A 21,422-nucleotide genomic window follows, 5' to 3' on the forward strand; every position below is an offset into this window, starting at 1 on the left:
TCCGTTCTGTGATTCTCTTCGTCTAGCGGTTTTTTTGTCTTGCGAAGCAAGCCCATTGACGGATTAGCGGATTAGCGCTATTAGCGGCTTTTAGCGGCTTATCGGCTTATCGGATCAGCTGATAAGCGGCTTAGCGGCTTAGAAAAAAGGGGGGAAGGGAAAAACCCCCGCAGGAACTCGCAAGACATTTTCATCTTGCGAAGCAAGCCCATAGGAGATTTGTTTTGCGAAGCACCTCCAAAACGGAAAACCCTTTCGTCTAGCGAGTTTCCCGTCTTGCGAGGCATTCGTCTTGCGGGGCACCACTGTACATTTATTTTGGGGAGGCTGTGCTATTCCTCCAGAAAACCCAAAGCAAGCTTTGGTTGCTTTTCTGCACCATATAATGCAGGTGTGATGCAGCTGAACAACTCCCTTCGTCCCCTGCTCTCTGGGACTGATGGTGGGCAGGGAGAGCAGTTCAGCAGTATCAGGAAGGTCAAAGGTCCCCCACACCTGACACAGGCTTTTGTACTTTGCACCTGAAGCAAAAGTCCTTGGAACGGAAATGGGCAGAGTGGCTGCAGAGTTGCATTGGTGCACCATGAATGTTTCAAGAGGTTTCTCCTCCCAGAAGTCTCGGTCAACTCTTGTGCTTAGCTAGGGACTGAATAGAACCAATTGTTTAAAGCAGGGTTTCCCAAACTTGGGTCTCCAGCTGCTTTTGGACTATAATTCCCACCATCGCTGACCACTGGTCCTGCTAGCTAGGGATGATGGGAGTTTTAGACTTAAGGGTCAGACTAGGTGCAGCATTATTTATCATGGCTGCCTAATAACCTCCTACGACCAGCAAACAAGCAGGAAACTAGAAAAAAGACCATTTAAAACATTATTAAATAAATACAGAAACAATCGCAGCCAAAAATTATATATTGGAGAACTAGTTTTCACACCGTAAACAAGATACATGACATAAAACAGTGGATTATAGCTGAGATGTTAAAATCACAAAGGGTGTAAGAGAATTAAACATCCTCCTGGCACCTAAAGGCGCCAGATGAGCCTCTCAGGTAAGGGTATTCCACAACTGGGGTGCCATTCCTGAGAGGTCCTCTCTCCAGTGGCCATTGGAAACTTTGTTCACGAAACTGATGGTGGGTGGTGGTCCTTCATCAGTATAGCAGCCAGGGGGTTGGGCTCATCTCCTGCAGCCTCTGTGGTCCCAAAACTGATCTCTCTCTCTCTCTCTCTCTCTCTCTCTCTCTCTCTCTCTCTCTTACTGTTATTTTTAAGAGAATAAACCTAGAAAGAACAAAATGCGATCTTGCATTTAACAGCACATACATAACCTGGGCTCTTCCATGAAATTAAATGTTTTAAATCACAACCCACTTTTGCTAGATTGTGCAAAATGATAGATAAAACACAAGGGAAGATTTCTGCCTCATTGTGTTTTGTCGGGCTCCACACTGCCAATTTGTTGCCGCGTGTTGCTCTTCGCAGGACAAACCTAAATAATATAATGGGGAGTCATGGAGCTAAAATCCGATACCGATTATTTCACCGTGTGCGCTTGGCTGTTGGTGATGCTTTTTCCTAAGCAGAAGAAAATAGAAGAAAATACAGGCAGTATATTTTATTTGGCAGTGTATTTGGTAAGACCACAACACTTGTTTAACCTGACAATGAGACTAGTGTGGGAAGTGCTTCAATTTAATGGATAACAAGAACAAAACTCCCTAAGTTTTATGGGTTACAATCAACACATTAAAGAAAACAGCATGGTGCTGTGAGGGCAGTGACGGAAGATACAAGCTGCTCAGTATTTTTTCTTTTTACGGTTCCTAAACTGCGGATTGGTGCTCGCTACAGACATATATTGTGCTTGGCCTTATTCTCCTTTTCGTTCGTCCAGGCACTTTGGGGAAGATCTTGAATGTTTTTGGCATGAACTCCAGACAGGCCTCGCGGAACTTCTTGATCCTCCAACAATAGATGACAGGGTTGAATACGGATTTGAGGTAACTCAGCCACAACACACAGGTACTGGTGATGTAGAAAGAAGGGCTGTAGTAGAAATTTCTGCTAAACACTGACATCAGGCTAAACACCGTGTGCGGAAGCCAGCACAGAGAGAAGCCGACGAAAAGGATGAGGATAGTCGTGAAGGCCCTGGTCTTGAAGCTCATGTCGACGTTCATCTGGTGAGGCTTCTGCAGCCCGGTGAGGCCTAGTTTGCTCACCTGACTCAAGCAGACGCTCTCGGCGTGGTTGTGGATTCTGACGGTGTTGCGGCGGACAGTGTTCAGGATGCAGAGGTAAGAGTACAGCATGATGCTGAACGGGACGAAGAAAGCAGTCACAAGGAGCATCACGGCGTAGGCTCGGTCTGCAGGGCATTCTGTGTAGCCCAGGACACACTGGGGAGCGCGGCTCGGGACTTCTACGAACATCCACCCAGCCACTGAAGGGAAAGAGATGCAGAAGGAAAAGGCCCAAGAAACCGCGATCATGACTTTGGCGCGCTGGGGGTTGAGTTTGTCTTGGCGCTGGACGATGATGAGGAATCGGTCGACGCTAATGATCAAGAGTATCGAGACGCCTTCCAAGACGAAGAACCAGTACAGCATGGCAGATATTCGGCAGAAGCGAGCCCCGAAGTTCCAGCTCACTGTCAGAACAGTGACGGCGGTGAAAGGCATGCAGAACAACGACAGCATGATATCCGAAAAAGCCAAGGTAGCTAAAAGCAGGTTGATCGCCGAACGCATGGCTGGTTTCTGGTAGACAATCAGGCAGACGACGGCATTGCCCAAAAATCCAACAGCAATCATGAATAGCATGATAATGGCCAGCAGTATCCTGAGCGGGGTTGGGAGCACTGTGTAACGGGGGTCTGTGAGCCAGGTGCTTACATTCAGAGCGACAAAGAAGTCTGCAGGAGTCTGGTTGCATGCCATCACAGTGCAAAACGCCGGCATCCGAGATGCCAAACCCTCTTCCTGCTAACTCAATGGCGGCAGCCATTTTCCCATCTTATCGGCCATACAAACTCAAAGCAGGTGTTAGTCTGTGGCTAAGTCTGTCTGAAAAAATGTTTCTTCAGCAAGCGTTGACAAAGCAGATTGCAGCAATTTTAGAGAAGCACGGGCTTCTGCAGCTCCCAGATGGAAGCGTGGCCATTATCAAGTGCGTATCTTCAGAGACGTGGCTCTGGAAAATCAGAGAAAAGAAATATGGTGGTAACTCATTTATTGGTTTTTTAGTAATATGTCTACATTGATGGTTTCCTTTCCATTGAAAAAGTATGGGCAAGGTACTGAATACTCAGTACAGTGGTACCTCGGGTTAAGTACTTAATTCGTTCCGGAGGTCCGTTCTTAACCTGAAACTGTTCTTAACCTGAAGCACCACTTTAGCTAATGGGGACGCCTGCTGCTGCCACGCCGTCGCTGTGCGATTTCTGTTCTCATCCTGAAGCAAAGTTCTTAACCCGAGGTACTATTTCTGGGTTAGAGTCTGTAACCTGAAGTGTATGTAACCTGAAGCATATGTAACCCAAGGTACCACTGTATCATACAACAAAGTGCCACTTCTTGGTTTACAACATCTAACTTCTATATTAAAACTTACATTTAGATCTTTTACTTTGGTAAGCCACTTATTCAGTGACTGGGAAAACCTTGGAAACTGGTTGCCTGGCCATTTAATAGCTTCCTTCCGGCATGAACCTTAAAACCTTTTTGTTTATAGTATTTCTAAACGATCTTATTGAAATATTCAAATCAAAATTGCATGGACAAACATGACTCAAAAGCAAGCTTCTGAGTTGTAATATGGTTCAGCATTATATGAAAAATATTGGCACCTTGTGATTACCACCACAGTGTGCCAATTATATTAGTTTCATTACTGTGGGATCAGGTTTCATGGCTGCTGACGGCTACAGCGAACACACTCTGTACCAGAGGCCTGAATGCTGCTCTAACTGCTGATCCCACTCTGTATTCAGAAGCCAATCCCCTTGCTGGGACAGGACTTTCTCTGATACAGGAATCAGCCTGCGAAAAATATATATGCTTAAAATAGCAGCATGGAGCAACCTAAGATGAAGAAGGGAGCATGTTTTGCTCTCTTTCATGTAGAGCAGGGTCTGGTGGCCTGTGACCAGCCAGATCTTTGCTGGAGTACAACTTCCTTTATGCCTGACCCTTGGCCATTCTGGCTGGGTCCAATGGGAGTTCAACAACCTAGGGGAGCCACAAGTTCCTCACTCCTGTTGTAAAGAATGGATTTCCCTCTCTGTATGTGAACAAAGCAGGCACGTGAATTAAACACGCACATATGGCTGCCCTAGGTGTAACAAATAAATACAAAATAAAAAAATTCCTTCCAGTAGCACCTTAAGGACCCCTGACCATTAGGTTGCCGTGGCCAACTGTGGGGTTGTGGCGCTCATCTCGCTTTATTGGCCAAGGGAGCCGGCGTACAGCTTCCAGGTCATGTGGCCAGCATGACTAAGCCGCTTCTGGCGAACCAGAGCAGTGCATGGAAACACCGTTTACCTTCCCACTGGAGCGGTACCTATTTATTTACTTGCACTTTGACGTGCTTTCGAACTGCTAGGTTGGCAGGAGCAGGGACCGAGCAACGGGAGCTCACCCCGTCGCGGGGATTCAAACCACCGACCTTCTGATCAGCAAGTCCTAGGCTCTGTGGTTTAACCCACAGCACCATCTGCGTCCCATAGTAGCACCTTAGAGACCAACTAAATTTGTTATTGCTATGAGCTTTCGTGTGCATGCATCAGGTATCCGAAGAAGTGTGCATGCACACAAAAGCTCATAGCAATAACAAACTTAGTTGGTCTCTAAGGTGCTACTGGAAGGAATTTTTTCATTTTGTTTCGACTACGGCAGACCAACACGGCGACCTACCTGTCAATACAAACCAACTGAAACACTTATACACATAACTGTATTGCGGCCGCTCAGGTAATGCAGTCCATTCAGTAATGCAATTCGGAACATCAGAAATCGGAAGTAACAAAAGCAGGAAAAAGTGCCTTGGAACAGCAGTGTTCCCTTCTGCAGAACCATCAGCTCAGCAATAACAAGATGTTCTTTTTCTGCACAATGTTCTCTCCACAAGCAGCAAACAAGCACCTCCCGTTGTCTCCTAGGCATGAGTAAGTTCTCTTGTAGGGTCCTAGGCTGCCTTAAAGCATGTTTGCTCTAAATCCCTTGTCCCCCCCCCCCCAATATTGCTCTGCTACGATTAAGAAGTTAACACACACACACACAAATGCAACTCATATGTAGCCCCCGGCTTCCAACACTGCAGGGGGGGGGGATGGTCAGTGCATTCACTTGCAGGTTTGGATTTGTTCAGGTGGGTTGATTTCACCCAGGAGTGAGGGACCTTTGGTCCTCCAGAGCTTGCTGGACCACAACTCCCATCATCCCTAGCCACTGGCCACACTTTTGAGGGTTGGTAGCTGCCGCAGTTCAGCAACCACTGGAGGGCAAAGATGACGAGCTCCTGATTCAGCAAAATAATCAAGGGTCAACTGATTCTTGCCTTCATCCACAGGCAGATTTGAGGAATGTTGAGCTAGCCCTTCAGAACAAGCGCTGAGTCTAGGACCTGCTTCCTGCAGTTCTCGTTCAGTGTTCACTCTCCCCTCCATGTGCTCTCAGCCTCGTCAAACTTGCCTCATGCAGCAACCATGCGCAGTGGCTGGGTGCAGCTGTGGGGTTAGAAGTCTGACCCAAAGATGCAATGAGCTACATCCGGCCTGCAGGCTAGCAGTTCACCATCTGCAATATCAAGGAGGGATAAATTTCCTGTGCATTGCCTTTTTTAGCTCCCCACCGCTAACCTCCTGAGGTATCAGAACATTAACTCTTGGATCTGGACCCACGATCTAAAGTAGTTGTGAAAGAAATATAAAATACAGTGGTACCTCGGGTTACATACACTTCAGGTTACATATGCTTCAGGTTACAGACTCCGCTAACCCAGAAATAGTACCTCAGGTTAAGAACTTTGCTTCAGGATGAGAACAGGAATCGTGCTCCGGCGGTGCAGAGGCAGCAACAGGCCCCATTAGCTAAAGTGGTGCTTCAGGTTAAGAACAGTTTCAGGTTAAGCACGGACCTCCGGAACAAATTAAGTACTTAACCTGAGGTACCACTGTAAAGCCTGTTCACATCATCATCATTATACCTCACCAGCTGATTTGTTCTTCCAGAAGTTTGCTTTAATTTATTCCCAACAAAAGATACACTGGTTTCCCCCCATTAAATATTTCCCTGAGTTTTCTCTGAAATAAATAATAATAATAATAATAATAATATTTGAGAAAGAAGTTTCAAAAAGGATATCGTGGAACAACCTACCCCCCAATCTGTTGTCATTGTAACCCGTTGCCTGTCAGACCTTGTAGTGAAAAATTGCCCCATTTTTTTTTAAAAAAAGAAATTGACGCGACAGAGATGCATGGGCAATATTTAAATGAGCCACTTAACCCGACAGTTCCAAATGCTTCCCGTTGAAACGAAACATTGGTCTTTAAATAAATGTGCTTTGTTAAATATTGGACAAAAGCAAGGCTTCCAACTTGAACCTTGCGATAAGGGCTATCTCTGATCAATGAACTGTCGCAGCAAGGTAGCTCTTTGTGAATGGCACAGAGCTGTGCATGCCATTCTCCCCCACGCAAGACTTCAGCGGGGCTCCATTAGCCGGCTGACTCGGATCTCATCAGGCAAGGAAACAGCATTCATATCCGTCTATGTGTCACCATGGCAATCCCTCACTTGAAAAGGAGACACGACCTCGGTGGTAAATTAGCGAGCGATCCATCGTAACCAAGGGAGAATAGCGCATATTTGAAGCAAACTGACAACTTGGGGAGGAATTAGAAAACAAACTGGGGGGGCGGGGGGAGGAGAGAAGCACCCTAAAGTAGAAGTGTGACTGGGCTGGATGAGACCAGAACACTTCCAGAAACAAGGACCAGCCAGGCAAGGTTGGGTCTCACAATCTTGGCTTATTTAAGTGGATGGCTTCCCACAATGAGAAGTTTACCTGCAGTGTTCAACGTGCAATCAGTTATAGCTCAGTAGGAATGAATCTGCCCTACGTTCTTGCATAATAATAATCCAGTGTTACCTCAGGTTAAGAACTTAATTCATTCTGGAGGTCCGTTCTTAACCTGAAACTGTTCTTAACCTGAGGTACCACTTTAGCTAATGGGGCCTCCCGCTGCCACCGCCATGCAATTTCTGTTCTCATCCTGAAGCAAAGTTCTTAACCCGAGGTACTATTTCTGGGTTAGCTGAATCTGTAACCTGAAGCGTCTGTAACCTGAAGCGTCTGTAACCCGAGGTACCCCTGTAATAATAATAATAATTTTATTATTTACACCTCACCCATCTGTCCAATGTTCTTGCATTATTGCTATTATTCGAGTGTAGGATAAGCTCCTGACACATCTGACCCTACACTGGGGAAAAGTTAGCATAGGAAAATTTACTCTTAATGGTCTCGTCTGAAAATGAGAAGCTTCTGGTGTCAGTTGCAAGATGAGGGTGTGTGCTCCTTTTGCCCAGGCAGCTTCCAGTATTATTATTATTATTATTATTATTATTATTATTATTATTATTATTATTATTAATAACAATTTCTACCCTGCCCATCTGGCTGGGTTTCCCCAGCTACTCTGGGTGGCTCCCAACAGATTAAAAACAGAATAAAACATCAAACATTAAAAACTTCCCTAAACAGGGCTGCCTTCAGATGTCTTCTAAAAGTCGGATAGTCATTTATTTCCTTGACATCTGATGGGAGGGCGTTCCACAGGGCAGGCGCCATTACCGTGAAGGCCCTCTGCCTGGTTCCCTGTAACCTCACTTCTCACAGGGAGGAAACTGCCAGAAGGCCCTCAGAGCTGGACCTCCGCGTCTGGGCTGAACGATAGGGGTAGAGACGCTCCCTCAGGTATACTGGACCAAGGCCGTTTAGGGCTTTAAAGGTCAGCATCAACACTGTGAATTGTGCTTGGAAACGTACTGGGAGCCAATTTAGGTCTTTCAGGACTGTTGTTATATGGTCCCAGTCACCAGTCTAGCTGCCGCATTCTGGATTAGTTGCAGTTTCCGGGTCACTTTCAAAGGTAGCCCCACGTAGAGCTCATTGCAGTAGTCCAAGTGGGAGATAACTAGAGCATGCTAGTGATTGAGATGTACTTCAGGAAAGGGTCATTTTTGGAAAGTTGTAGAAGAGGTGGGCTGTCATGGTGATAACTAGTGCCAGATTTGCAAGGCTTCCCTGAGAGATGCTAAGCTGGTGCATTGGACTGCATGGTCTGTCCATCCTTAGGAAACAGAAGCTGACTGAACTGTAGGTTTTTGGAGAGAAAGGCTGAGGGCAGGCCAGAACTACACCACACCCTGCAATGACAGTTCCCAGGAATCTTTAGGAGAAAGAACAACTCTTAAACTGGCTTAAGTCTGAAGAATAAAGGTAAAGGGACCCCTGACCATTAGGTCCAGTCATGGCCGACTGTGGGGTTGCGGTGCTCATCTCGCTCTACTGGCCAAGGGAGCTGGCGTACAGCTTCCGGATCATGTGGCCAGAATGATTAAACCGCTTCTGGCGAACCAGAGCAGCGCACGGAAACGCCGTTTACCTTCCCGCTGGAGCAGTACCTATTTATCTATTTGCACTTTGACGTGCTTTCGAACTGCTAGGTTGGAAGGAGCAGGGACCAAACAACGGGAGCTCACCCCATCACGGGGATTCGAACCGCCGACCTACTGGTCGGCAAGTCCTAGGCTCTGTTGTTTAACCCACAGCGCCACCCACATCCTAGTCTGAAGAATAGATTTACCCAAATACTGTGCAGGACCTTGGTGGAATCATTGGCGCAGTGAGTTAAAACGCCAGCCTGCTTGGTTCAGCTAGGTTACTAGGCTAAGGAAGTCAAGGATCTATTTTTTTAACTAAAGGCATTTTAAGAGATGACGCCGAGCTGGAAGATGTTTTAGAGAGATCCACTTCAAACAGGAGTAGGAAACAGCTGTTCCATCTGTTATTGCCCCAGAGAGGCTCAGCTGTTTTGTAAAAATATTAGGAACTTGGGGCGGCAGAAAGGGAGAAAGAAGCAAAGTTATGAGCACTGAAAATGGAAAGGTTTCAAAACTCTGGAAATCTGGTCAATAAATACACAGGACACACTAAAATATGAAATAAACAGAAAAACAAAAACATCAAACTGCTGCATTATAATTATTGTTATTTTGCAGATGAGGCAATTCTCCTGAGATTTAAAAACCTATATATTATATAAACTTGAGGAAAAGTGTGTTCAGTAAAGAGTGTACCAGTTATTGGGGTCAGGGGGAAAGAGGTAACTGCTTAACTCAGGGGTTCCCAACTTGGCGCCCACACAGAACTCCTGTAGCATTCATGAAAGGTCTCAGTAAATTTCCCCTCAAAAATCCCTCATCCATTTGAGGCTTACCTCTCTCGACAGTCTATTTCCCAGTAATCATTTTCTTCTCGGTTAGGCTCCAACCTTTGAAGTGAACTCCAGTGGGGGGAAAGTGCCTCATCAAACAGAGAGCGAGCCTCTAAGCCGTGGGTAAGTTAGGAAGACTCAGAACTTCTGACCTACACATTCCTTTCACTCTCAAAATTTATTCCTCTTCAGTTTGGCTCAAGAAGCATTACTAACAGCAAACAGCACTATTAAGGAAAGCTAATTTGAGAAAACACAGAAAGATCTTGATCTCTGTGCCCAGAATAATAAAAATCAAGGTATTGTGTGGTCACTTATTTTTCTATGTTACAAAATTTTAAGCTTTTTAAAAAAACTTTTCCTAATTGCATATGTATTAGAATCAGACTCACAGTATCAAAGAACTGGAAGGGACCACGAGGGTCATCAAATTTTGACAATGTGGGCTTGAGTCTCATGCTCCACTGACTGAGCTACTATGTCTATGTGTTGTGTTCCCCATTTTTTCTCTTTGTCGTCTTATACGTCACGTTTACGATGCCAGAAGGTTTTGTTCAATCTCCTTAGAAATATTATTTATAATAAAATAAAAGGATCCCTGGCCTCGTTTCATAGGTAATTGGGAGAGACCTGCATTTAGGAGAAACGGGCTCTGCTGCCATCATGGATGCCTTAGCTGCGATTCCTGCATTTCAAGGTCCCTTGGGGTCCCTCCCAACTCTACAATTCTATGATTCTAGGGCAATTTGTCTGTGAGATACCAGAGGTGAATTACTTGCTCTGCAATGAAGCTGTACATCAGATGCCTGAAGTAAGAGCCACTCAGACAAATAGCTTCCTTTGGGCAAACCGCCATGAAGACAACATGCAGTACAACAATACACAACCATTAGCACCATACAGTGGTACCTCGGGTTATAGATGCTTCAGGTTACAGATGCTTCAGGTTACAGACTCCGCTCACCCAGAAATAGTACCTCGGGTTAAGAACTTTGCTTCAGGATGACAACAGAAATTGCATGGCAGCAGCGCAGCAGCAGTGGGAGGCCCCATTTGCTATAGTAGTACCTCAGGTTAAGAACAGTTTCAGGTTAAGAACGGACCTCCAGAACGAATTAAGTTCTTAACCCGAGGTACCACTGTACTGAACAATCTTCTATGCACTTACTTCAAAGTCAGCATCTCAAGTTCACGCCCAGGTGCACAGGATCTTTGGAAATTGTGGATCAGGTGAGGTATAAACCAGGCACCAGACCAGAAGGCCGATTATCTAGTGCAGGCTTCCTCAACCTCGGCCCTCCAGATGTTTTTGGCCTACAATTCCCATGATCCTTAGCAAGCGGGACCAGTGGTCGGGGATGCTGGGAATTGTAGTCTCAAAACATCTGGAGGGCCGAGGTTGAGGAAGCCTGATCTAGTGCAAGATCCTGTTGTCACAGCAACCACCCTGATGCCTGTGGGAAACCTTCAAGCACGAGGTCACTCTCCTATTCTGTGGTTTCCAGCAAATGGTATTCAGGAGCAATACTACCTCTGACACTGAAGGCAGAGAGCAACCGTTGGAGCGATAGCCTTCTCTTTAGTAGTGAGGCATGTCTGGAACCCCCAGAAGGGGCAAGATCCTTCTGTGACCGTGATTCACCTCCTCAATTAGGAATTCCTTCAGGAGGCGAACTGGGTCTGTTTTTGAGCCATGCTTCAGGGGGCAGTGGGGTGGGTGTGTCACCCTTCTGCGGACAACCACCTTGCAGCAGAATGGCCTGGGAATGGTCTTAAATGAAGGGGACTCTGTCTATCCAACTCAGAAAAATAGAATTGCAGAGTTGCCAAGGGACCCCGAGGGTCATTCTGGTCCAAACCCCTGCAATGCAGGAATCCCAACCAAAGCATCCATGACAGATGGCCATCCAACCTCTGCTTGAAAACTTCCAAGGAAGGAGAGAAAACCGGGAACCACTGCAATAAAAAAACAGGGTTTCCCCACAAGGGACTGTTGACTTTCCAAGTGAGCCATTATTTTAGCGAAGTTCCCGCTCTCATTAAAATTTTTGACCATATCCCTTCATAAGGACCCTGCATACAAGCCGTGTTTCCTTACCAGCTTTGACCGTTCTTTTCTACGCTGCACATGCTGTGAAGTGCAATTAAAGAAAAGATGATGAGGCAGAAAACTAAGTGCCGGCTAGTTACATAAGACGTTTAGCTTCCTCTCCTGCACCTCGCTTACCGTAGCATTTTGCAGGGATCGGTGCAACACCCCGATTTAGTGGTGGTGGTGGAGGAGTATTTGGAAAAATGCCTGTCAAGAGAGACAGGCTGCTGCCAAGAAAACCGGCAGGATAGCGAAGCGCACCATCAGAGCTCCCAGACAGACCAAACCGCTGCACCTTGGCGCTAGACAGCGACTGCAGGCAGCGCCATGCAAACAGCCAGCCCGGGCTTCAGTTTCTTGCAGCACCGGGAAATGCACGGCTCCCCACCCCCTCTTTTTTATGCTATGCATGATGATCCCCGGTTGCTGAGAGTTTAATTCAGGCCAGATGAATATGCATAGTTAAAAGGTAGCAGGAGGTTTCTCCACTCCCCGCAAACCCTTAAAAAAATAAAAATCCGGTAGCTCGCCCCTCCAGACAACGCGTGCGCGCATCCGAGCCACGTACCTCGTTTCCGCTGCAAGGAAGCAGGCAGCCGCGGAGAAGCGAGCAATGCGCCCTGCCGGCTGCGCCCCCGAGACGGCGACCCCGGCGCGCTCCATCCAGCGCGCACTCTGCGCTCCCGCCGAGCGCCCATCCGCGCCCAAGCGGCTCCAGGGCTCGGAGGCGGCCGAGGACGATGAAGGGGAAAGCGCCCCCTCTACAGGCGCTCCCCCGCGGTCTACAACCGACAAGCGAGGGCCCGCTCTTTTTCGGAAACAAAAATAGATACATGTCTTTATACCGCTAACCATTCCCTTCCCCAGCGGCTATTATTATTATTATTAAATTATTATTTGTTGTTGTTTAGTCGTTTAGTCGTGTCCGACTCCTCGTGACCCCATGGACCAGAGCACGCCAGGCACTCCTGTCTTCCAATGCCTCCTGCAGTTTGGTCAAACTTATGCTAGTAGCTTCGACAACACTATCCAACCATCTCGTCCTCTGTCGTCCCCTTCTCCTTGTGCCCTCCATCTTTCCCAACATCAGGGTCTTTTCCAGGGAGTCTTCTCTTCTCATGAGGGGGCCAAAGTATTGGAGCCTCAGCTTCACGATCTGTCCTTCCAGTGAGCACTCAGGGCTGATTTCGTTCAGAATGGAGAGGTTTGATCTTGCAGTCCATGGGACTCTCAAGAGTCTTCTCCAGCACCGTAATTCAAAAGCATCAATTCTTCAGTGATCAGCCTTCTTTATGGTCCAGCTCTCACTTCCATACATCACTACTGGGAAAACCATAGCTTTACCTATACAGACATTATTATTATTATTATTATTATTATTATTATTATTATTATTATTATTATTATTATTATACAAAAGAACAAGATGGAACAAGCTTCTTTTCTCCAGCTCCGCAGGGTTGGACTCGAACCAATGGCTTCAAGTTACCAGAAAGAAGATTCCAACTAAATCCCAGGAAGAACTTTCTGACCGTAAGTCAGAACTGTTCCACAATGGAAAGCATTCCCTCAAGAAGTGGTGGGCTCTGCTTCATTGGAAGTGCTAAGGCTGGGTGGCCGTCTGTCATGGATGCTTTAGTTGAGATTTCTGCATTGCAGGGGGTTGGACTAGATGACCCTGGGACCCAGTTCTCTCTTGTGGCTCCTAGAAGTTGTCAGCATGTGATAGTGGCCACACCCCAGGAAATGGCTTTGTCTGGCCGGCTGAACCTGCATGCAAAGGCAGGCTCCAGTGGATTGAACAGAGGAGATCAATAGTGGGTGCAACAGTCAAGAAGGTGCTTTTGGGCTTGTTCACCTGGGAAGGTAGCCCATCTAGGAGAAGGAAAACACTGATCCTAAACCTCCACTGCCTTGTGGGATATCTTTGGGAGAAGAAAGGGCTAAGGAGTGAACCCTACATAAATCCAGAGTGCAGTCCCTAAGATGGTTGGATGGTGCTCTGTACACCTTCCTTCTGGCAACTCCTGGTGCCAAACATATTGCTCTGCTTTCCTTTGGACCACTTCAGCGAGGTCTTGTCTGGAAGCCCAGGACTTCCATACAGTGCCCAAGTTTGTGTCCCAGGGAGGTCACTTCAGCGCTGCTAATGCAAAAGCATCCTGATCTACCAACTGAGTTATCAGTCAAGAGAAAACTATGTGGCTCGCATGGAACATTTCCCCATTTCCCTCTCCCTCTCCTTATCACCAACCGATAAATAGAAAGCAATGAAGTGAGCAAATGGAACTAAAGACAACAAAAACTACATCTGCAGAACATTTAGAGCCACTCCCAAAGCACACAGAGTAAGGAGCTTGCATCTGTATGTAAACTGTAATTGTGCCACTTTCTTCTTGACATTATCATCTTCATAAAACATAATAGATTGCTAATTATCCACTGGAATGAAAGTCAAGCTTCAAGAGCAGCTTAGGTGGGGAAGAATGGTCCACAAGGGAGAGAGGGAAAACATCTAATCACAAGAACCAAAGTCAGGAAGGCTATGATTCAAGAGATGTCTGTTTATAAAATGTTTTGGAGCATTTATTCATGATGTTTGCATAAAAGGGGCCCTAACAACAGAGATCTTTAAGAAGCTTTCTTCAAAATGAAGAAAACAAGATTGATCAGGAACATATATCCCAAGAGTGAACATTCCTTTTTTAAAGGGCAACCCAGAGGTGATTTGACAACCACCATACATGAAAGGGCAATTTTGGGGTCCTCCAATAGTTAGATCCAAATTATTCATGGAAGACAATCCTACTCAGTTATGAGTGATCACCAAAGGAGGTCAGTAGTGATGGTGACTCTAATTATTATTGCTTAGAGTCACCATGACTACTGACCTTCTTCTTTGGTGATCACTCATAACCGAGTAAGATTGTCTTCCATGAACACAGTCTTAACAGTGAGTCCGGAAGTAATTGTGGAGGCCATAGTGGGGACATAGGTTTCCGGGCAGCTGATCACATTGAGGATTTGCCAAGCGTGCCTTCCTCTTAGCTCGTTTCTCCTTTTTGTCCTGAGTTCGTGCTTCTTCAAAGTCCCTGATGCCTTTGGTAAAGGCTCCCCAACTAGGAGCGCTCCCAGGCCAGTGTTTCCCAATTTTCTGTGCTTATAACTGCATTTTTAAAGATTTACCTTGAGGGTGTATTGAAACCTCTTTTTGTAGTCCATCAGTATTTCGCTTTCCATTCTACTGACTTACCTTACAGGGTTCTTGCTAGTGCTACGATAGCGATAATCTACAAGCAGATTTGTCCACACTATCAGGAATACTGCAGTTTTTTGTGTCCATCCCTTTAAGACAGGCTGCAGCCGCTCCAGAACCCTGCAGTGATTGTTGAGAGGAATACCTGGACATGCAGCTATTACCTTTATGTTGAGGGAATGGCCCCTGACTACTGACTAGTCACAGGGCCATGTAAATGTTTATTAACATTATAAAGCCCACAAAAACTTGGGGGCAGGGTACTCATCTCAATACAGACTTCTAAGATCACACAGGAAAACGGTACTCATGGCACCACTCTACAGAACATAGGATGATAGCTCTAAAATGGAAATTTTCTGCTGCTGCTACATCACTTTGGAATGCCTTTCACTCTGCCAGACATGAAGCAACAATAATTTGCTTCAGATATCTTCAGATGTATCTGTTTGTGGCAGCTTTCCCTGATCTCTGAATCAATGGGCTTCTGTTTTGATACTGATTTAAGTGTTTTTATGTTGATTCATACTATTGCACACCACTTGGAAACGTTTAAAACATTAAGTGGTTTTGAAATACTTTTAAATTTAATTCAATAAATACAATATTCTAAGGGGGGGATACTTTTTTAAAAAAAGATGGAAGAGTAAAGCTAAAGGCATCGTACAGGTGTCAAGCCTGTGTTACTCTTTCATTCTTCTGAAAATTCACTTTTTGGCAGAAGAGCCATTGGGGAAAAACAGGATGACAATGATTGGATGATGGCGTCGTGCAGATACCTCATAAAGAGTAAGTGAAGAATGGCAATTCCACTCTAAGCACGTGGCGTGGAAGCATCTTCCCCACAATGGTCAGAAAAAAAGTTGTGTTCCAGCTGGCTTCTCTGCAAAATCCTCTGGTGCAAATTAAAATTTCAAGGGTTGGGTGTTCTTTGGTTCGGTTCAGACATGCTGCTCTGAATAGCTTGTCAATATATTGGTGCTGCTGGCTTCTCAGAGAGGAATGCCTTGATTTCCTCTTTTCAGAACCTGCTTTCCTCTTGCACCTTTAAGTACATTATTTACATTGGGAGGGTAGGCAGCTGCTGTCTCTGGGCATCCTTACAGGAGATGCAACGACAACAAAACTGGTTACCCACAATGCACTATCCAGCTTCTTTTCTTGCAACTACTGCATTGTCACCAGTATAGGCCGTGGTTCCATGATGCTGGAGCTGCTGCCTAGCCTTTCACAGGCTAAGCTCTATAGAAAGCCACTGTCCATAGAAAAGCTTGTTATGGAAATTACCAGGGTGGGGGGCACATCTTTAAAGTTGTTAAATGTTACAAATACTATGCATAAATGTATCCTTTCGACTTGACAAGGAAATTACTTAGCTTTAAAAATCATATAAAATCAACTCCTTTGCTAGTTTCCTTCATTCCGCCGCCAATTTGCTTCATCGGCCAAGGACTTGGAAACCACTCGGTCCCCGCCATAATCCTTCAAGTGGGAGGTCACGTACTCACAGGAGTACTCACTCATAGGTGTCAATCGCTGGGCAAAGGCACTCCTCCGGACTTGCCCAGGTGGCAGACTATGCAAACCAAAGTTCTATTGTCCCTTTGTAGTAGGTGCTTAGAATGTACTTCCCAATACATATCCTGTATCTGCCTGTTGCCCCAACACATTCCTTCTATGATAATCAAGTATAAAGGTAAAGGTAAAGGGACCCCTGACCATTAGGTCCAGTCGTGGCTGACTCTGGGGTTGCGGTGCTCATCTCGCTTTATTGGCCGAGGGAGCTGGCGTACAGCTTCCGGGTCATGTGGCCAGCATGACTAAGCCGCTTCTGCGGAACCAGAGCAGCACACAGAAACTCCGTTTACCTTCCCGCCAGAGCGATACCTATTTATCTACTTGCACTTTGACATGTTTTCAAACTGCTAGGTTGGCAGAAGCAGGGATCGAGCAATGGGAGCTCATCCTGTGGCGGGGATTCGAAAAGCCGACCTTCTGATCGGCAAGTCCTAGGCTCTGTGCCACCCATGTCCCTTAATCATGTATAACCCTCCCCTTTTCTGATATAGCAATGATGTAGTGATGATGCTTAATGAACTGTATGCTGGGATAAAACAGAAACTTTTAAAAGTCCTTGTCACCCCATCCTCGGGGTTCAAAATTCCTCTTTGAACCTGCTGCGCAATAAACTTTGGTCTACAGCTATTTGCTCCGACTGAACTCCATCCTTTATTCCGCAGGGACCCATGGGCTCTGCCCGACGAGCTGGGTGACTGAGCAGCCTCGCACCTAGATTTTTCCGTAACAGCTGGTAATTGAATTTATCAACACTGTTTTAGAATCAGAGAATTGTAGAGTTGGAAGGGATCATCCAGTCCAAACCCCTGCAGTGCAGGACTGTGCAGCCGACCCATACAGGGATCAAACTTGCAACCTTGGCGTGATCAGCACAACACTCTAACCAACTGAGCTATCCAGGCTGTTGTTTACAATGGGAAGAGATAATGATCATGCAATGAAACCAATACAGAGCCATGTTATTTACCTACTGCCTGAATTCACCGTATCTGTTCCTGTATAGCTCACACAATTATTCCTCTATCCTCAGTGGGTCTTTGACATTAACTTAAGTCTCCCACAGCATTCCTCCCCTCCCAAATAATAATTGTTAGGGCTAGTAATTAAGATAATCATAGTACATTAACTGTATGATAATTGCATAAATCTGCATACGAATAAAATAATTCTGGAGAGAGACAAAAATCATTCTTCACTTTTAGATAATGCATACAGGTGTTGAAGCACAAATTATTTTAGAGAAGATGTCTCTTAAGATGCTATCTGCTTCCTGGGGTTTTTGTAATGACTTGTATTAAACACAGGCTGCCTGATTAACAGGGACACCTTTTTAGTTTATCAAAAGGTTTGCAAATTGATTACTCTAACCAATCAACTAATTATTGCAACCCTCACAATGTTCAAGCAATTAAAAACCCTCCAAATTAGTGACCTTACTTACACTAATTAGGCAGCAATGCCAAAAAAAAGAGTATTGTGTAAAACAGCCTGGGCTCTAACAATAACTGAGCTCATGATTTAAATAGTTTCATAAGCATGTGTGTGTTAAAAAGTCTGATGCAATTCTACACAATCTCCACATTTCCTTATTTTTGCCCCCTTTGGAAACCTATGTAATTTTGTAAGGTAGACTGTAAACAGCTCCATCTTGTGGTAAAAAAGTTGTACTGACAGCCAGAATTAAATTCAATTTTAAAAACTGATTAAAATAGTTTGTGTGTGGATTAAAAGCTGCAAAGAAGGTATACATTTTTCATGCAAACAGTGACTTGGGGCATCACAGATTCTAAATATGACTTGCATATGATGACAGAACATAGACCAATCATGCTGTTTTCAGAAAGAGGATTCCTAATAGTTTCACCAAGGAAGAAATAATTCATTGTCTTGCTTTTTCATACTGAAGGCTCAATACCTTTGTACCTTCTGCTTTAACAACAAATGGCAGAGCTCTCGAAGAGCAACTCACATTGCCTCCCCATTCGTCCTACAACTGCTGCCTCGTTCTGTACTTCCTTCCATGTCTAGCTGCCTCTGTTCTGTTCTGCTCTACCCTGTCCCCACGTTTATTAAAGTTAGTTCCCGCTGCTCATTCAGTAGGAAAGCAACTTTGATATCAAGCAAGTCCAACTGATACCTCTTTTTGTTTTGTCCTTTTCGTAAAAGAAGAAAAAACATGAACGGGAATTGGGGGTGGGTGGGAGAGAAACAATTTAATTACAAATATATAGATATATATTTACACGCATCCACATGTCTAAAATTTATCCATTGCAACAGCTGCAATGCACTTTGTTTCACTTCTGAATTTAGCGCTTCTGCCAGGTGAACTTTTTGCGGGATCCCGCTTGGCCGGGCTTCTTCCGCTCTCTCACACGTGGATCAACTGCTAGGAGACCAGCTGCAGGGGCGAGAGAAAGGTTAGAAGAAGTTCAGTCACGGTGCTTCCATACTACACTCAGAACAGCAGCTGAACCTGGGAGAAGAAAACGGGAAGGTGCAAGGTGAAGCCCAGAGGGATGAGATAAGCTAATGATGAGATTGTACACTTAAAAATATGAAGTACGTTTCCATTGTTTCTGGATTATATTTTTTGGTTTTTGTTTAAATGATTATTTATGTAGACAAGGATTAAGCATAAGGTATTGATTGTGTTTAGAATAGATTTATGAAAGATTTAGAAAACTTACTGATTAGAATATTTGTATGAGACTGTATGGGAAAAATAGGAAATAACAGATACAATTTGCTTAAAATGTATATAGAAGTGCAGTGTAAGCGCTGGAAGTCAATCAATGAAGTTTTATTGTTGAGATATTTGTGGAGTGAATTTGGTGGAAATTCTTCCAATTTTTCTCCTTTTTCAAATTTTTCTTCTTATTTTCCCCCGTTTTCTTTTTTATATATGTGTGCTTATCTGAAAAATATATGTATGTATGTATTTTGCAATAATTATGTTAAATAAAATTTAATAAAAAATAAAAATATGAAGTACAACCACTTTTCATGAGTGGGTTTCATAAGAGTTGCAGCCAATGGATTCCATGCCTCAAGGAATAGATTTCTGTTCAGGCAGCAAGAATTCCTTTGTCTCCCCCTCCCCCTCATCTGCTCTGGATGGACGGTGGACCTTCTGGAGCAATTTGGAGGGGGATGGTACAAAGGGATTGCTGGGGATGGAAGAGGAAAGAAGGGTGAAGTCCTGCTGTGTGAATGGATGTCCACTTAAGCAATGCTGGATTCAGCCCAAACTTTTCTAATGCAAAACGCACAGATGAGCCAGGGCAACTTTCTTCTTCATGATTTATACCTTGCCTCATGGACTCCACCTCGTTTTCGGTGACGAAGCTACACAACGCTCTTGCGGAAGCTAAGCGGATCGCTCCGGCCTGTGCGGCTCTTCCTCCCCCAGAAACAGAGCAGACCATGTCGTGCTGCTCCAGGCGATCGAGAAACTGGAAGGGGAACATCAGCTGTTCTCTGAAAAACATACAAATGCACCCAGCATTATTGGCTCGCGTAGTCTAGTTGTAACACCAGCAATCAGGGAGACAGGTGGAAATGATCTAGATCAGTGGTTCCTGATCTTTCCCCACAAAATTGTGGAGGGTCTGGGTGGACCGCTTGATTATTCCCCCCCCCCCCATTGTATCAACTGTTATCCTTTCACTTCTTTTATGTTGCATATATACAGTCCATAAAATTCAGCTTGTGGTTCAAGGACCCGTACCCCGCGCAGTGGAATGAAACACAAGGACACGTGATATAAGGTTAATGGGCAAGAAAAGGCCACAACTTTATTGATTACAGCAAGTGAAAAGGTATTGGCTTAGGCATTGGATTACGTCAGCTGACTCCACCCACTTGGAGAGGGGCGAGTCTAAAACAGGGAGGTTTATTCACCAGTAGGTGGAGCCTGTTGATGCTAATCCAACTATAAGCTCTCCCCTGATGTCACCGAGGGTCGTGCCATGGCCTCCCGCCACGCAGGCATCGGACAGAATACATGTCCGCCGGATTCCTTTAACGGAATACCCAAAAATTGAAGGCATAGGCGATGGCCACACCTAGCCCTTCGACACACCACAACACATTATTCCAATGCCTAACCTACCCACCAATACCACGAAAGTTGTGACGATTGCTATGAGGTAGGCGAAAAAACCAAAAAGCCTAATGCCAAATGGAAAAATTCCTACCAGGCCCCCCGAACAACCAGGACGACCAACCTAAGGTCACTAGCAAGGCCAAAAGAAAACTGGAACCCTGCTCTAAGGGAGTGGAGGGTGGGTGACTCGCGACAGGACAACGAAAAGTGAGGGCTGGAGGCTGGCGCCGCAGCAATTTAGGCTGCTGTACACGCCCCCCCCTGAAGGCACCTGGTTGGGTGCCTGCCCGTGGGCGTTGGCGCCAGCCAGGTGAGTGGGGGGCAGGGGGCAAACGCCCCCTGCTTGAGGCGGAGTCCGGCTCCCGGCCACAACCACTCCCCTCTCTTGCAGGGAGGAGAGTCTTTGCCTTTAATGGCAAACATAGCACGGTTGCCAGCAAAATGATGTTAATATAAAACCATGTCAAATTAAAACTACCAAGGCAAATATCTAGAACATGCTCATTTGCAAAGAAAGAAAGATAACCAAGATAACCCTCCCCCTCTCTTTTGCAGTGCCACAAACAAACATGAGAGTTTTGTTAAGATTCTAGAAGGCTGCATTTGGCTTGGTGGGGAACAACGTATGCAGGCCTCTAAAGATCAGTTTCCAATAAGGAAACTGCAGCCTTCCTGTGAGTTTAAATGCATTAATCTAGCCCTGGTTACAAACAGGAAGCCTTTGGTCCCATCTGGTAGGGCTCTTGCATAAATGGCACCTAGGATACCCCTCTGTTCCAATCTGTGCCCAAGATTAACTAGACTAGGTGCATTATATCTCTGAAATCCTGGCTTGAAAAATGGATTTGCATCATCACTCTCTCACGTTGGATGGAACATT

General features: G+C 45.4%; 2 protein-coding genes and 1 long non-coding RNA gene across 3 annotated transcripts in view; 1 reads left to right on the forward strand and 2 right to left on the reverse strand.

Annotated features, from left to right (window-relative positions):
- Window positions 1–896: 896 nt before the first annotated feature.
- GPR45 (G protein-coupled receptor 45) lies at window positions 897–2,965 on the reverse strand. The gene has a single exon (XM_081198568.1). The coding sequence runs from the start codon at window positions 2,961–2,963 to the stop codon at window positions 1,827–1,829; it is 1,137 nt and encodes a 378-aa protein (XP_081054694.1). The 5' UTR covers window positions 2,964–2,965; the 3' UTR covers window positions 897–1,826.
- Window positions 2,966–18,630: 15,665 nt separating this feature from the next.
- The window catches only part of MRPS9 (mitochondrial ribosomal protein S9), a 44,915-nt gene continuing 42,123 nt past the window's right edge, over window positions 18,631–21,422 (reverse strand). The window contains exons 10-11 of the mRNA XM_081198560.1: window positions 19,745–19,914; window positions 18,631–18,835 (exon numbers count right to left, since the gene is read on the reverse strand). Of these exons, the coding sequence (XP_081054686.1) occupies window positions 18,744–18,835; window positions 19,745–19,914 (262 nt within the window). The 3' untranslated portion in view covers window positions 18,631–18,743. The remainder of the gene's footprint in view (window positions 18,836–19,744; window positions 19,915–21,422) is intronic.
- On the forward strand, window positions 18,788–19,419 carry LOC308589543. Its single transcript, XR_014009372.1, has 2 exons — window positions 18,788–18,875; window positions 18,932–19,419. It is a non-coding gene; the product is annotated as an uncharacterized lncRNA (long non-coding RNA).

Source organism: Podarcis bocagei (genome assembly GCF_964188305.1).
Source record: "Podarcis bocagei genome assembly, chromosome: 6".
NCBI lineage: Eukaryota > Metazoa > Chordata > Lepidosauria > Squamata > Lacertidae > Podarcis > Podarcis bocagei.